The sequence below is a fragment of the Excalfactoria chinensis genome, chromosome 4, assembly GCF_039878825.1.
Source record: "Excalfactoria chinensis isolate bCotChi1 chromosome 4, bCotChi1.hap2, whole genome shotgun sequence".
Classification (NCBI taxonomy): domain Eukaryota; kingdom Metazoa; phylum Chordata; class Aves; order Galliformes; family Phasianidae; genus Excalfactoria; species Excalfactoria chinensis.
The window spans coordinates 69426879-69442142 of NC_092828.1; the positions used below are offsets into that span (position 1 = coordinate 69426879).

A 15264-nucleotide genomic window follows, 5' to 3' on the forward strand; every position below is an offset into this window, starting at 1 on the left:
TACAAGTATCTCTGTGAAGTTACCCAGCAGACTTTGGTAAAACTTAACAGGCCTTGATGAAAGGACCCTACAGACTTCCTAATAATTAATTGGGTAGCATCAGCTACGGAGACATCCCATCAGGGTGGAAACTGGCAAAGAGGCACAGTGGTCTGGGAATATTGTTCTGCTTTTAGAGAAACCACATAACCTTCAGAACAGAACACCCTCATTAATGCTGCTTTTTGTGGGTCAATGGCTATGCTGGGTAATTTGCCTGCAGTTTGGTATTGCTTCTGTAACAGTGGGAGAGCATCCTCCAGACCCAGTGAGAAACCACTGCAGGTTCAAAAAAGGCCATCTCTAAGCCTCAAACTAGAAGCAGTGGATGTTAGGTACAGTTTCATTACAACACCAGTGACACAGGAATAGTTACCTTGTACCATACAACATCTGGTTCTTGACCATCTGTTTTGTAATCCTCAGTATCAGGACAGGAGATTGTCTTTCTTTTGGTAACTTCTGATTTTTCCAGGTATCTGATCTTGCTGTTGTAGCACAGCCCAGATTCGTTCTCAGCTACCGTCAAGGACATGGACACCTTCATGCAATACGTTGAGTTTCTGCAGGGACAGAAAGATGTTGTCATTTACTTCACTCCTTTTTTACTTCTTTTTTCTTTCCCTTTTACTATATTTCATCACAGCACGTTTCCTTGCTAAGCGTTGATCTTCACAAACGCTTCACAAACACCTCAGTGACACATTCAGACAGTGGTTGTCATACTGTGCATTTTCAGCACACAGGAATTACTAGGAGACATGAAGGTTCATTTCTGGCTTACTATGAAGAAGGCACACCTCCTCTCTCACCTTCAGATTTCACTCTAGTATGTAGCACTTCACATTTGAGAAGGGTTAAGCAGCTGGTTCTGGATGTTAAACCACATCATGGAGATAATTCCTCCCTCTGAAGAAACTGCTATGTAAATTCCCCACAGTGTGTAGTATCACAGTGGGTTGACCTCTGCTTGCTGCCAAACCCCAACCCGCTACTCTCTCACTCCCTTTCAGATGGACAGGGAGCAGAAAAAGCTCATGGGTTGAAATATAGAAGGGCAATACTGGCCTCACCTCACTGAGCACCGCAGCCCACACTGGGCACAGACACCCAGCACAGGCGTGGAACAGGTCAGACTAGGTGCTTACACTGGCACATTCTTGCCTTTAAATATTGAAACATGCAATCCCTTAACAACTGAAACCATTGCTCGCTCCATCACAAAAGATCCCTGGGGATTAAATCTATGCAAGTGGCTTGTGAGTTCTCAGAGCTCAGCTTTTCTTAATATCAGGTCAGAGTAAACATGAACAACCAGCTCCTGTGCCTCACAATAATGGGAACAGGATTAAATTAAATTCCTTCCGACTCACATCTTTAACAGAGTTATCAGATGCACAGCAAAAAAAGATGTTTCTCACGGTGTTATTGTAAAGAATTTGCACTTTGCCCAGGATTGTTGCAAGCCACTCTGTCAGCTTCTGGCCTTCATTAGGTGCGATGGCAAACAGAGTCCTTCAAAAGCCAACTACAAAGTACAAGCGACAATATAATGAGGCTCTTCTTCCCATCATACATCATTTTGTCACTTTAATTGACTACACCATAACCAAAAAGCCTGGAGTAAATCTGACATGCTGGGTGGTTACTCCTATCAAAGGGAGCCGAGAGCTCCTGCAGAAGATATTCCTGCTTAGCTGTCGCTTCTTCCATCACAACTCTGCTGCAAACTTCAGCTGAGGCAATGGCACAGCAGACTAAAACTGCCCCACACACCTGGAAAGGAATCTGTCAGTCAAACCTTGACACTAATGGTACGAGATGCCTACTCTGTCCAATGAGACTCATGACAGTGCTTTTAAGTAAAATGTACTAGAAAAATCCACCACGCTCCACAACAGATCTTTTCTCAGGCACTGTTTGAACAATGTGTCACCCTGTCAAGTGAGCCTGTTATGGGAAGAAAACAGAAAGGTCTATGTAGGCTCTTCGTTACAGCTCTATGTTCCCCACTAAACGAGCGCTGACTGAACACTGGGCAAACGGCATCTTGTCAGAGGCATGCCATGAGCAGCTATTTGCAGAAGACAGTATCTGCATGGCAGATCAACAGGCAATCTTCTCAAACCTCCATCTTTCAGCATTGTTGGAGCTGGACATTCAGCAGAACCCCCGAGCCTAACAGCAGGTCTCCCCTCAGGGCCCTCTGCCATGATAGGCACGGCTGCTCCTCTCACTTTTAAGAGGGAAACTGAAGCACAAAGAGACACCTGGATTGCAGGACAAGTCACAACGATAAAGTCACCTTCCAAATTTCAGATCAGCCCTTCATCAGCTCTTCTGACTTCTCACTGCCCACATGAACAACAAACACCACCGACATGGAAATACACTGCAGAAAATAGTGAATTTGCAGCACACTCCCCCTTCCCACTCCATTCTCTTCAAAACACACAAACACCCATGTAATATAATCATCAGGTCTTTTCTCTGTTCCTTGTCTTAGAGTGAAAAGATTCCCTTTGTCAAATGCCGTGCTGTGGTTCAGTTGAGAGAGTATGGAAAAGTCTCATCCTCACAAACCACATGAATTACATTATTTGATGTGAGAAAAAAAAGCTATCTGGACTAAAATAGACACATAATTTGCACCGAGTTTTTCATAAGTACATGCTTTAGGGAACATAAGTCAGCTCTTCCCCAAACTACACACTTTGGGAAAGGGCTGCCTTTTTGTAAGAAGAAAACAAAACACATTTAGAAAGTTTCAATGCTTTCTAATACAGCCCTGAAATCCAAAAAGTATGAGGATGACTGAGTATAATCAACAGTAATTAATCTGAATTGATTGGTTAACTTACCTGAAAAGCTGTGAGTACTACTGAGGGCAAATTTGGTCACGTGTTCTCAATAATAATGATCCAGAGTAATCAAGAATAATGACTATGAATAGTTGACCATTACTTGGTGTTATTTAATAATGTCGTATTTTCTGCTAACAATCTTGCATTATTTAGATTGCATTCTGAACAGTGCTGGAGGCTACTTCTATTTAAAACACTTCCTGGAACCACGACCTAGAAATGTAGTATTCTTTTCACTAGTTACAATTAAAATTGAATAGAATTGAGAAAATTAAGTGCCTGGTGAGCACTACCACTTTTGTTCACACTCCTTGACAAAGACAATAAATCTATTCAGGTTCATAATGAAGAAAGCCCTAACTAAGCCAACAGTAAGAGACTTGAAAGCTTTATGTGAAAGCTTTATGAATGCTCTTCCACAAGCTGCTCATGTTAGTAATAGTGCTGCTAGTTCAAAAAAGAGCAACTTCTGCAATTGCAAGAATTCCAGAGAATGAAGCAAAAACTCTTAGGGTAACAGTTGCATTTTAGCCATGTGCAAAATACAACAGCACTTTGATCAACCTTGCTGTTTTTCTCAGTTCTGAAGCAGAAGCCTTGGAGCTAATGTTTATAAAAGATATAAGCCATTCCTCCCTCTGCTAAGCAAGCTGTTCCCCAGGATGGTACAGATTTCACCACGCATTTCTCTAAGCAGGTAGTGGTCCGTGCTCACCTCTCCTTGGAGATTTCATGTCTACCATGTATCTATCAGCTTAGACAGTATGAAACGGAGCTTTTTAAAATGATACTCTGCCTATCCTTCAACCAGAAGAGACCTATGGTATTGATCTTGTCCATTTTACATTGAAATTAGTAGATGATCGACTTAATTTTCCTACATATAAAGAAACTTGTAATTTCAACTGTAATTTGAAGGAATGTGTGATTTTTTGTTTCACTGACAAATGAGAACATGCTGTCTCTCCTCCTTCATGGAACCTAGGACATAAAGGAAATCTGAAGCAGACAAGTAAGAACTCAGGAAGGGTCAACAACGTAGAGCAGTCATTGGTGACTACAGAATTTTGCTCCTACCACCTAGGTAAATGGTGAGGTAACCTATGGTGGAGGCCCCTGTGCAGGTCACTCAGGTGATGGAAATTCACCTACAGAAGTCCTTCCGAAAGCCCATGGAGCTGCAGTGCAGAGATGGATCCAGCCCTTTCTTTCCAGTTGTTTTTATGACCTCTGCATCTAACCTGATTCTTCTTAACTGAGTTGCATTTAAGTTTTTACTGGTAATGGATTTTTGTTTGTTTGTTTTTAATTAAAGGCATGCAGACTGACATGGGTCCTACATTCCTTTGTTTTCCCCCTTCTTCTAAAAGCTAAACAAATAATGGCCTGTTTCTGGAATTACAGAAAGAAGAATCCATTTTTGTTTTCAGAACGTGAACGTAGAACTCAATGCATTTAAGTGCTCCCAGCAGTTAGCAGACTAGCAGAAGAGGAATAAGGAAGCTGAAACATGCAAGAAACCACCAGCAAGGCCAATAAACTGAGTTTTGCTGTCAGAACCAGTGAATGAAAGACCAAAAAGGATATTCTAGGTGGATGGGGAAGATACCAAAGACCTTGCAGTAGGAATCACATCAAGAGAGACTGAGTTATTTGCAACTCAAAATAGGAATATTAGTGACTACGTGCTACCTTCAAGAACCTGAGAGACTGCAGACAGGGCACCTCCCAAATCTAGAGGAAATAACCCAATGAATTTTGAAGTGGTTATTTTATATAATTAGTCCTTTCTGAAAGGTATGTGAACCATTCACTCTCCACAGGACTTGGTTTCCAATGGCTTCTATTCCTACTGGAGTGCTCACGTGAGGAATGGGAAATGGAAAAGAAGAGAAAAGAATCACTGTGCGGTACAAAGAAGAAATGAATAATTTTATATTTTCACATAAACTAAATTTTGTAACTCCCTATTTCAAGGAACTGCTTTTAAGCTGGGCCTGCTCTCTGGACTGGAAATATGAAAAAGAGTTTAGGCTTGCCAGAGTTCACAAAGTAGTTTTCTTTTGTTCTAGCACCAAGGCATTTGTTATTCCCAGGCCACCAGGAGCGGACTCTGAAATACAAACTGGAGTCAGCTCAGAATCCAATAGAAAAACACAGGCAAAGCAAATGTAGATTAACAGGTCTCAAAATCAAGCAAAATTGTGAGTTTTGCTTTACTTTAAAGGGAAGACGAGAGGGAAAAAGAAAGGAAAAGACTCTTAAAGTGTGGAAGATCAAAAAACTGGGAAGTGTTTTAATCAAAGCAGTGCTCAGGAAACAGTGCCTCTCAGACTTAGACCTCTCCCATCATACCTAAACACACTGTCTATTGTAACGACTCTTTCATTGGCTCAGAAAAATACTGATTGCAGAACTTTGTAAGCCAGTCCCTGAATCCATCTTTGCTAATTCTGATTAAAATGAACCACAGCAACACTACCACCAATCGCTGTTATCCATCTTCATGTCCAAAGCAATTAATTTGTTACCAGCTATTGTAAGAATGTGTTATCAGCTTTCAGATCCAACTGAGCAGTTGATTGCTTTCCTTTCTTTTCATGAGAATTTTATACATTTATTCCAGTTTAAATTTCACACTTCACATAACAATCACCAAGCAATTTTACTGGTACCTGACCTTGTTCCACCCAGACCAACAAGGTCATGGTTTGCTGATCTTTTTAAAGACTAATTAGTAACTTACTGCTTTTTCTGATGACACAGGCACAGCCTCTTTCCTAAAAACAAATGAATTATTCCTTGCTCTTCTGACCGATCAGCCTCACGTCTGTGCCAGGAAAGATCATGGAACAGGCCCTCCTGGAAGTTATGCTAAAGCACACGGAAGAAAGGGAGGTCATACAGGACAACCCGCATGGCTTCACCAAGGGCAGAGTCTGCCTGACCAACCTAGTGGCCTTCTATGATAGTGTATCAGTGGCCAAGGGAAAAGCCACTGATGTCATCTACCTGGGCTCCAATACGGCTTTTAACATGGTCCCCCATAATATCCTTTCCTTTAAACTGCAAGTTTGCAGATTACACCAAGCTGTGTGGTGTGACTGACAGACCTGAAAGACACGATGCCATCCAGAGAGATCCAAACAGGCTGAGCAGTGGGCCCAGGAGAATCTCATGAGGTTCAACAAAGCCAAGTGCAAGGTCTGGTACCTGGGTCATAGCAATCCCACTGTCAGGACAGGCTGGGGGATGTAAGGATGGAGCACAGCCCTGAGGAAAAGAGCTTAGGGGTACTGGTGGATGGCAGCTGGACATGAGCCAGCACTGTGCCCTTGCAGCCCAGAAAGCCAACTGAATTCTGGGTGCATCCAAAGCAGTGAGGCCAGCAAGGCAAGGGATCTGCCCCTCTTCTCTGTGCTGTGAGAGCTCACCTGGTGTGCTGCATCCAGATGGGGAGTTCTCAGCACAGGAAAGACACGGAGCTGCTGGAGTGCATCCAGAGGAGGGCCACAAAAATGATGCGAGGGATGGAACACCTCCCTGCGAGGACAGGCTGAGACGTGGGGTGTGCAGCATAGAAAACGGAATGCCCTGGAGAGAGCTGAGAGCAGCCTGTCAGTATCTGGAGGGGCTGTAAGAAAGGAGACAGACTCTTGAGCAGAGTCTGGATAGTACAACGGGAAATAATTTCAAATAAAAAAAGGGGAGATTTAGATCAGATACAAGAAAAAAAAAATCACAAAAAAAGTAGTGAGGCACTGGCACAGGTTGCTTAGAGAGATGGTGGTGCCCCATCCCTGGAGAGACCCAAGGTCAGGCTGGACCAGGCTCTGAGCACCTGATGGAGCTGTGGGTGTCCTGGTTCAGTGCAGGATAGCTAGACCAGATGACCTTGAAAGGCCCCTTCCAACTCAAATGATTCTATGGTTATAGTATTTTCTGCCAAGATTTAATTGCAGTACTAGACTCACTGGAAACAAGAAGACAATTTGACTAGACCAAATGTGTATCACAGAAGCCTATGTTTTACAATGAAGACAGAGTAGATCATCATTATGCAAAAGAAGGAACTCCTGAGCATCCACTGAAAGATAATTTTAAAAGGTTTGTGTTGATGACAGCTTGAAAAAGAGACATCCAGGGATATCTCTGCAAGTTAACTATCAGTAATATAGTTCTCACCATAGGCACTTAACCCCAAGACCTGTAATTCCTCACTGTGAGTTTAGTCCTGTTCAGGGAGTTTTTAGGCTTCCTGGATGCTAGTAACAGAGAAGAAAAGATGTTTGGATCTAGCAGTGGGGTAATTCAGATGACACGCTTATTAAGAGAAAGATGTGACACAAAAATGTCAGAATATGTATAGTGCAGAGTGTGATACAGGCCACAACAGCAAGGCCACAATTTGAAAAATCAATAATTATCTCTAGTATCAAGATCTCTATCAAAAAATCTCTAGTATCAAAAATTATCTCTAGTATCTCTAGTACTTCTTAAGTCTCTCTGAAAACAGTGAGTGATGCACAGACTGATTTGCAGAAGGTTAATTGTCAGGAAGAGCTACTTCTCTTGTGGCTGCCTTCACAATACACGTGCTGGTCCTTCTGACCTCTGCATCATGACAGAAGCAACTAAAAGACATGCTAATCACCAGGGAGTCATTACAGCAAGGAATACTTGGGCCCAGAGAGAAACTCTCAACATTTAAGCTGAATCACACAGGTTAACCACATGGTTTTCTTTCAATGTCTTCAAAATTATTAGCTTTTAGAAATTGATCTATAAAAACATAATACAGAACACAGAAAAAAAAAACAAGCCAAAGAACACAAAGGTATCTCAGCACATCACACTGCAGTTCATGAACTATCTGGTCGCTACAAGCTTCAACACGTCTCGTTCCAGCAGAAAAAAAATAATCATGTAATTGTCTGGGTTTGCTGTCAGGAAAGCAATCTCTTCCCTTAAGTGTTACAAGGCAGCAGGCTGTCCTGATGTTTGCCACCACAAATGACTAAGCCCTTTTCATTTACTTTTTAATAATTGTTTAGGGGAACTCAGGATATTACAGTTAAATTATATTCTCTTACTGAAAAGCCACTTTTACAAATGACATAAATCTGAGACACAGAGACAAGAGATCCCAGGAAATAATACATTAAGAATTCCCCTTCCAATGATTTTGTGTTTGCAATACCCCATTTCTGGGAGCACTGAACACTTCATTTCTACCAACCCACGCCTGGGTAAATTCATGTATCTACTCTTCTTTCTTTTTTTGTTCTTGTTTTTATTTTTATGAGACACTTAGCATCCAAAACAAAAGTTGAGTTCAGGACACCTATTAGATAGGTCTGCACTGCTGTATCTCACCGATTTTGGTGCCTGAGAGAAAAAAAACAAACAAAAAAGTGGAGTAGATCCTTTCTCGTGCATCTTAGTCCTATTTGTAGATGCAGTGAGAAAAAGCAAGCCCCCCTCTGTTTCTGTACAGACTATTGAGCACATAAAACAATGGAACAGTTATTATCTGATGGGGTATAAAATAAACGCCATCATGAGCAAACATGATATGAATGTCGTTATGCCAACTTGCAGGGAGAGCTGCTTGAGTCCTGCAGCTGAGTCCTCCTGGTTGTCTTACCTAGCAAAAAAAGTTATTTTTGCCAGAAAAGATGAAATTTCCCTCTGAGATCAAGTACCGAATGCCAGTTTACTTCCCTATAGATATGTCATATCATACTTTGAGCTTGATGCATTTCCTCAGGAAAACTTCTATATGTCTGTCTTCTCTCAGGACACATATGATGTTAGCTACTGAAACGCTGTGGGTTTCAACAGGAGTGGTACCTGGGTAAGCATATTCCTTTCCTTTGTTATTTGGAGAAATAAAACACCTTGACGTGTTGGAAAGGAGAGGGATGAGGAGGGCTGACCAACATCTTTTCATCAGGTCTCCTGAAGGCAAAAACAATTGTGTGAGGAACCAGTTGTTCCACTTTCCCCCAACCTGGTGGACAAGGTTTGAAGCCCACCAGGGAAGTCATTTCATCCATCCCCAACCAGTGACAGTGAGAAGAAACGTTACTGGTGCACAGCAGCACATGGAGCTCTTGCTATGACAACCTGTAGGGACTAGAAGATAATGTCAGTCATTTCAGTGGTACCTGAAGCTGACGAGGAAAATTAAATACACAATATTCTCATTCTTATGTGATATTCTGCAACATGGAAACTGCTAGAAACTCTCCAACTTCTGAGCAACACAGGTATTGCTGCTTGAAGCCCTGACTACTCCTGCAGCTTCTCACTGACATAAACACTGGCTTTCAGAAAGACAGAGGATAGATATCTTCTATTTTACAGCTTCAAAGAAGGAGAGCGAGTGAATACAAATATGCACACCACTAGGGAGCAGAAACAAATCTTTATTTTCTGCAATTGTATCAAACGAATGTATAGCTGATTTCTCTCAATAAAGACTGTCATCAACATGATTTGCAGGAGCATCATCAGTTACCACACAATTTTAGATAGAAAAGTAGAAATATTCTGATTTGACTTTCCTTCGCATTTTGATAGTGCCAAAATATTATATCTCCATAAGTTAAATTTTATTTCATCGTGATTCATGCTGACTTTATGTTGTATGTGTTCTGGCACCATATCCAAGGTTTAAATGCTATATATCACAGGGATTTTGTTTATATAGAACCTGTCACATTTAACGGGGAAATGTCACATACATTTAATGTGTGACATTTAATGTTAATGTCATGCAGGCCCTGGGAGTACTAAGCCCTGCCATGTCCATTCACTTGCTCTAAGTGTGAAATGTAGCTGCCTTCTTCAGAAACACCTGATAAGGTACAGTTATGAAAGCTACTCTGTACCAGTGTGCAAGTCTGAGAGGTAACTATGAGATGCGTAGTACAGCAACTACTCAGTTGTGCTCCTCTTGGACATCAGATGATTAAAGACACCACATTGTCTACACTAGAAGAAATAATCTTTGGACCTTTTCAAAGTAACATGATATTCAAGTGGCTTTAAGATCTAATTTCGCCCATGAACTGAGCATATACAAAATGAAGGTGGCTGCAGAAAGGCTGACCTTACCCCCACACATTTCCACGGTGTGATTTTGTTCCAATTTTCCTGTTTAGTCCTCAAGTCCTGACAAAGCTCTTCTTTCCTTTCACATGAAAGCCAGACTTTCCATGCTCTGAAAAAAAGCATCACAGTTCCTGCTGGGATCCCGGGCGAATTCTGCAGCCCAGGCTATAAGCATCTGAAATGAGTTCCTCAGTTCCTCCTAACACCCACTGAAGCGAGAGCACAAAGGTTATGTCACAAATTAAGTTTTACTGACAGCATCTCTAGGCTTTCTAAATCTGATTTTGATTTGCTGGTCATGCGCTCCACAGACATTCAGAACCTGAAGGCTTAAAATCTACTTTCAGTCGATTTTATTTCTGCTCAGAAAAGACTATCTCAATATTTCACTGATGGCTCGATGAAGGCTTGATTCTTGTGTGCACGTCCATAGCAATGCTGCTCTCCATTAAGAACTCTACAGGTAGGGATAAAGCAAGGGGAAAGGACACACATTTCCTAACTTGATTTGTTGGCAGTTCTCTGGCATCAAATGCAGGCATTTAAAGACCTGCAGGCTTATTTCCTCAGAGGCATGCAAGGAACCCTCATTCACACTCTGCACACTGCAGCACATGGAGGCTCAGCTCCATCTGCCAGGAAGGAGAAAAGGGCTTCAGAAACAGCACCATTCTGATGGCAAAGGTGCAGTTAAACTTCACTAAGTTTCTTCCTGACCTCATCCTCCTTGGTCAAGATAAGAAGATCCAAGCAGGTCCAGTACTTCTTCCTTCTTTAAACATCAGTGGCTTTTGACACAGAAAAACTGATGTATTTGTGCAGAGGGCAAAAGCAACATGTGATCTGACAAATGAGCTTCTTAAATACTCTGAACTTGAAGGCCACTCCATGTTTTCAGATCAATTTCAGTTTCCATGTTTGATTTTGGTGCTCTCTGAAACCTTCAGTGAGGATGCTTTGATCCAGAGTGCTGATGTGAAAATCCCAGAAAAGCAACCTCAACAGCAGAAATGCTGACAGGTTTACCTCAAAGTTCCATCGAAAGACACTAGATGATAAATAGTATATTCAGGGCCTGCACAGCAAAGAGAATTCCAAAATGCAGCATTTCCAGACTGCACACTAAAGTCACAACACAAATGTCCCAGCATCTGTCTGGAAACTAATGAAACACACATTCATCCATCAGCCAGAAGCCATTTTCAATGTCAGTCTTGCTATAACATCCCAGATTTGGCAGAAAAAAAAAAAAGGTACCTGTTATCAAAGCGCTTTCATGTAATTTATGTGGGATAGCTAACAAAGATGAAGTCCATACTCATATAAAACTCTTCGCAGAATTAGGATCCCTTAAAACCATAGAATTACTGAGTTTAGAGAAGACCTCTAAGTTCATCTAGTCCAACCATTCACCTACCACCAGTATGTTCCCACTAAAGCACATCCCTTAGTACAACGTGTAAGCACTTCTTGAACACCTCCAGGTAGTGACTCCACCAACTCCACTGGTAGCCCATTCTAGTGTCTGTCCACTCTTCTAGAAAGGTTTTTCCTAATTATCCAACCTGAACCTTCCGTGGTGCAACTTGAGGTCATTAATACATCCAGTTCTCACCAGTGACCCTCACATGCTCACAGTGCAGCTGATTGTGGTTAACAACTAAAATGCAAACATCTGCTTATCCTCTGCTAAAAAATATATATAAATAGATTGATAATGCTGAAATTACACAGTTAATGCCACAGTCAGTCTACTGCAGACACGTAATCCTATTTCAGAACACTACATCTAACCTAATTTTAATGAAATTAAAGTAAATTACTACTGCTGTTTCCTCAGCTATTTTAAGCCACCTATAATTTTATAAACAATAACAGCAAGGACATGTTACCCAATTTTTCAAAGAAAAATAAGTTAATTCAAGGAAGAAATATAGTCTTTTGTATGTAATCACTACATATAATATTCTGCACTCCCACATAAATCTGAAAAAGGCAAAAAAATAAAATAAAATCTGCAATTATATAAGAAAGTTCCAGCACAAACAAGAAAAATACATAACTGACAGGGAAGATATTATTGCTGTACAATGCCTCCCAAGGAGCAGGCCATACAGCTTTCATACAGTTTTTATCTGAAAACAAGAAGGCATGAATTATTTAAGAAGTCGCCCATTTGTTACCAGAAATACTTTGTCATGTAAATGAGCAAAGGGTTTTGAAATTTCCTAGATAAAAGTAGGTCCCAGAATTTGATTCAAGATCAATTCTTCGTTGTTCACGTAGGATTTGCATAAACATTTCCAGGAGCATTAAACTAGTAACTTGATTATCACAACAGCTACATCTTATGAAAAAAGTACAGCTCTCTTGAAACACATAAATCACTCTCTTTCTGCAGCATTTCAAAATCACGCAGTTCATGTGGCCCCAGACCTGTGATGGAGCTGCTAATAAGAGAATAATAAAGTCCAATAGCTACAACACAGACTTAATAGTAAGCTTGGCAGATGCATCTGACAACCAAATGGGACGCTGGTTCCCATTACATACCATGCACCACAGCGCAAGCTTTGATTTTAGTACCGTTACCGAGGATCAGAACAGATAGAGGCAGGTTGAGGCGAGGCAGGAGCACATAGCAGAGATGGAGAGAGCAGCTTCTGGGCTCTGAACAGTGTTGTTATTTATGTGCAAATATTTCAAATTAAATTCATCAAACCTGCATATAATTTCAGCTTGGAGCAGCAGACAAGGATGAAGCTTCATTTTCTACAACCAAATAGCTTAAACACTGAAACATACATAAGAAGTATCTGTAAGCTCTTTTTAATTCAAAACAGATCACTTAAGGGGTGTTTATGCATTCATTCCTAAAGAGTTTTAATTTTTATCCTCTCATTTCAGGCACAGAGCTGGTATTGGAATGAACGTGATGGAAATCACGAGCTCCAAAATACTTGAGGCATGCATTTCAGCACCTTACCAAATGAGGTCAGCTTCAATTTATTAAAAATCTTAAATGCATTTGAAAGTAAATATTGCCTCAGAGCCAGACAGAAATCAAACCCCCTATGGCCCAAACTCATCCAAACCACATAACCTGTGTCTAAACTCTTGAATAACTTTTTAAAGTTATAAGTAAAGGGTAAAAAGAAGTCACAAAACTACCAAATTTGAAAACTCATTTAAGACTTGTCACTTGGGAGGATTTGAAGATTACTTGATCAAAATACTTAATGATTTAAGAACTATCTAGTTATGAAGGCTTATGGCAAAATGTGAATTTGCAAATGCTTAATTATAGCTCTTGAAAGAGGTAGCTATAATTACTAGGGAAACTAATTTTAAGACAGAGCATTATGTGACAAATACAATTAAGAGAAGAAAAATAATGAGTATATATTAACTGCATGGGTATCTTAATAGTGAAAACTAAAGAAAACATTCAAACAAGATAATCTATACATTCTTAGTCATACTTGAACACAATACTCACCTTAGAACGCATGTGTAGAAACCACTGTCTTGCACGTCAACCGAGTGAAACCATATTGAATCTTCATCCTTGCTCATTCTAACTTCAGAAAATATAATGGGTTCTTCTAAGTCTCCTTTGTTTTTGTACCACATAAGCCTAAGACCTGTGCTTTGGGCCATGCTATAATTAGTTCTGATATAGCTGTAGAAAAGGGCACATTTCACTCGGACTGGTTCACCTGCCAAAGCCATGTATGTCTTGAGATCCACTGACCAGTCAATGCAACCATCAACTGAAAGCAAAACAATAATAAAGAAATATTAGATACAGATATATTTTTCAATGTAGCGAGAGGCAGCCTATGAAATGCAACACAACTAATCAAAAGAAAAGAATACTTGTTTCACAGCAGAGTGATAAACCTGTGTCAGCTATTAGATATTAAATGGCTTTGTATGTTTTTTATTAGTTGCATGTAAACATAAAATATGCAGGCTATAAGAGCAGATTCTTCTTATTACTATAGCACATTAGGCCTGCTCAACTAAGTTTCTTTAGAATATCATTTCCTTCATCTATTTTCACTAATTCTTTAATAAATAAACCACCTGTTTTCACTTCAACTGCTTGCTCAGATAAAACACTTTTCAATTCAGTAATTCTTTATCAGAGGAAAAGTATGTTGGTATCTAATCCTAACATTTCCATTCATCTCTGCTAGTTATGTTACATTAAAAATAAAAGATGCAACCATCATTCTTTTCTAAGGCAGTTCCACTTAGCCTTTTCTTTTTCCTACTGTCTACTCAAACTAGATAATGTGCTGCAGAATACAACTAAAACATGCTGCCAACGCCACCAAGCTGACATAGGGATTGTACAATTACAGAAAGGAATCTTCTGGTGTTTTGTTCAGCAAAAGTTTTTGAAACTTGGCGATCACAGGTTTGGCACTTTAGTTTAAAAATGACAGCGTCAGCCAAAATATTAATCCTCCCTGTATTTCCTCTCATTACTTCTAAATCATCTTGGTTACAGTAGAATCCTAGCACATATGCACATATCAACATGTAATTTTAGATCACATATCAAAGACCTTTTAATTCCATCTTTTTTTATTCCTAGAATATCAGGAAATCTAAAAGTCAATCAAGAACATAACCAAAGAAAAAGATTGCAATGCAGACCAGCATCAGGCCAACACATTGCCTCAGATCAATACACTTGATCACATCTATATTTTGCAGAAGTTATTGAAACTGAACTGAAACATCTTTATCCTCGATGCAGCTATTTGACAGCTTCAACCTCACATGCTTGAAATTGTATCTTCTGCATTTAGAGTATCAGTTCTACAAATCTAAATGACTAATACTCTTCTTATATATATGATTTCACAAACATCTCCAATAGTTTTTACTTTTTATGTGACTTTATTTATTTCCTCAACAAATGTACCGAGCCAAAATACGTACATATGTTGGAATACCAGATCCAGTACTTCATGTCTTTTCTTACCTATAAATTACATTCACCTTTTTTTCAGTCTTCTCCTAAATCCTTCAAAACCAGCCATGGTAAATGAGAGGTTTTACCTTCCCCAAAACTTTGTATCAGCTCTAATTGTAGCGTGACCACAGGAATCATGCAGCTGAATGCTGTTTTAAACCTGTTCATACATTTCTTATACATAAACTTCCACATGACATCTTGGTAAAACCAACAAGCACAGCCCAGGACAAGAGGAACAGGAACCCAAGA

General features: G+C 40.0%; 1 protein-coding gene across 5 annotated transcripts in view; it reads right to left on the bottom strand.

Moving 5' to 3' along the window:
• IL1RAPL2 (interleukin 1 receptor accessory protein like 2) overlaps positions 1–15264 on the bottom strand; it is a 326376-nt gene that overhangs the window by 146971 nt on the left and 164141 nt on the right. For 3 of the 5 annotated variants that reach the window (XM_072336404.1, XM_072336403.1, XM_072336400.1), the window contains exons 3-4: positions 13522–13795; positions 416–602 (exon numbers count right to left, since the gene is read on the bottom strand). In XM_072336404.1, coding sequence (XP_072192505.1) covers positions 416–602; positions 13522–13795 — 461 coding nt within the window. Of the gene's footprint in view, positions 1–415; positions 603–1412; positions 1510–13521; positions 13796–15264 lie in introns of those variants that run through there. The other 2 variants (XM_072336406.1, XM_072336405.1) reach the window with 2 other exon arrangements.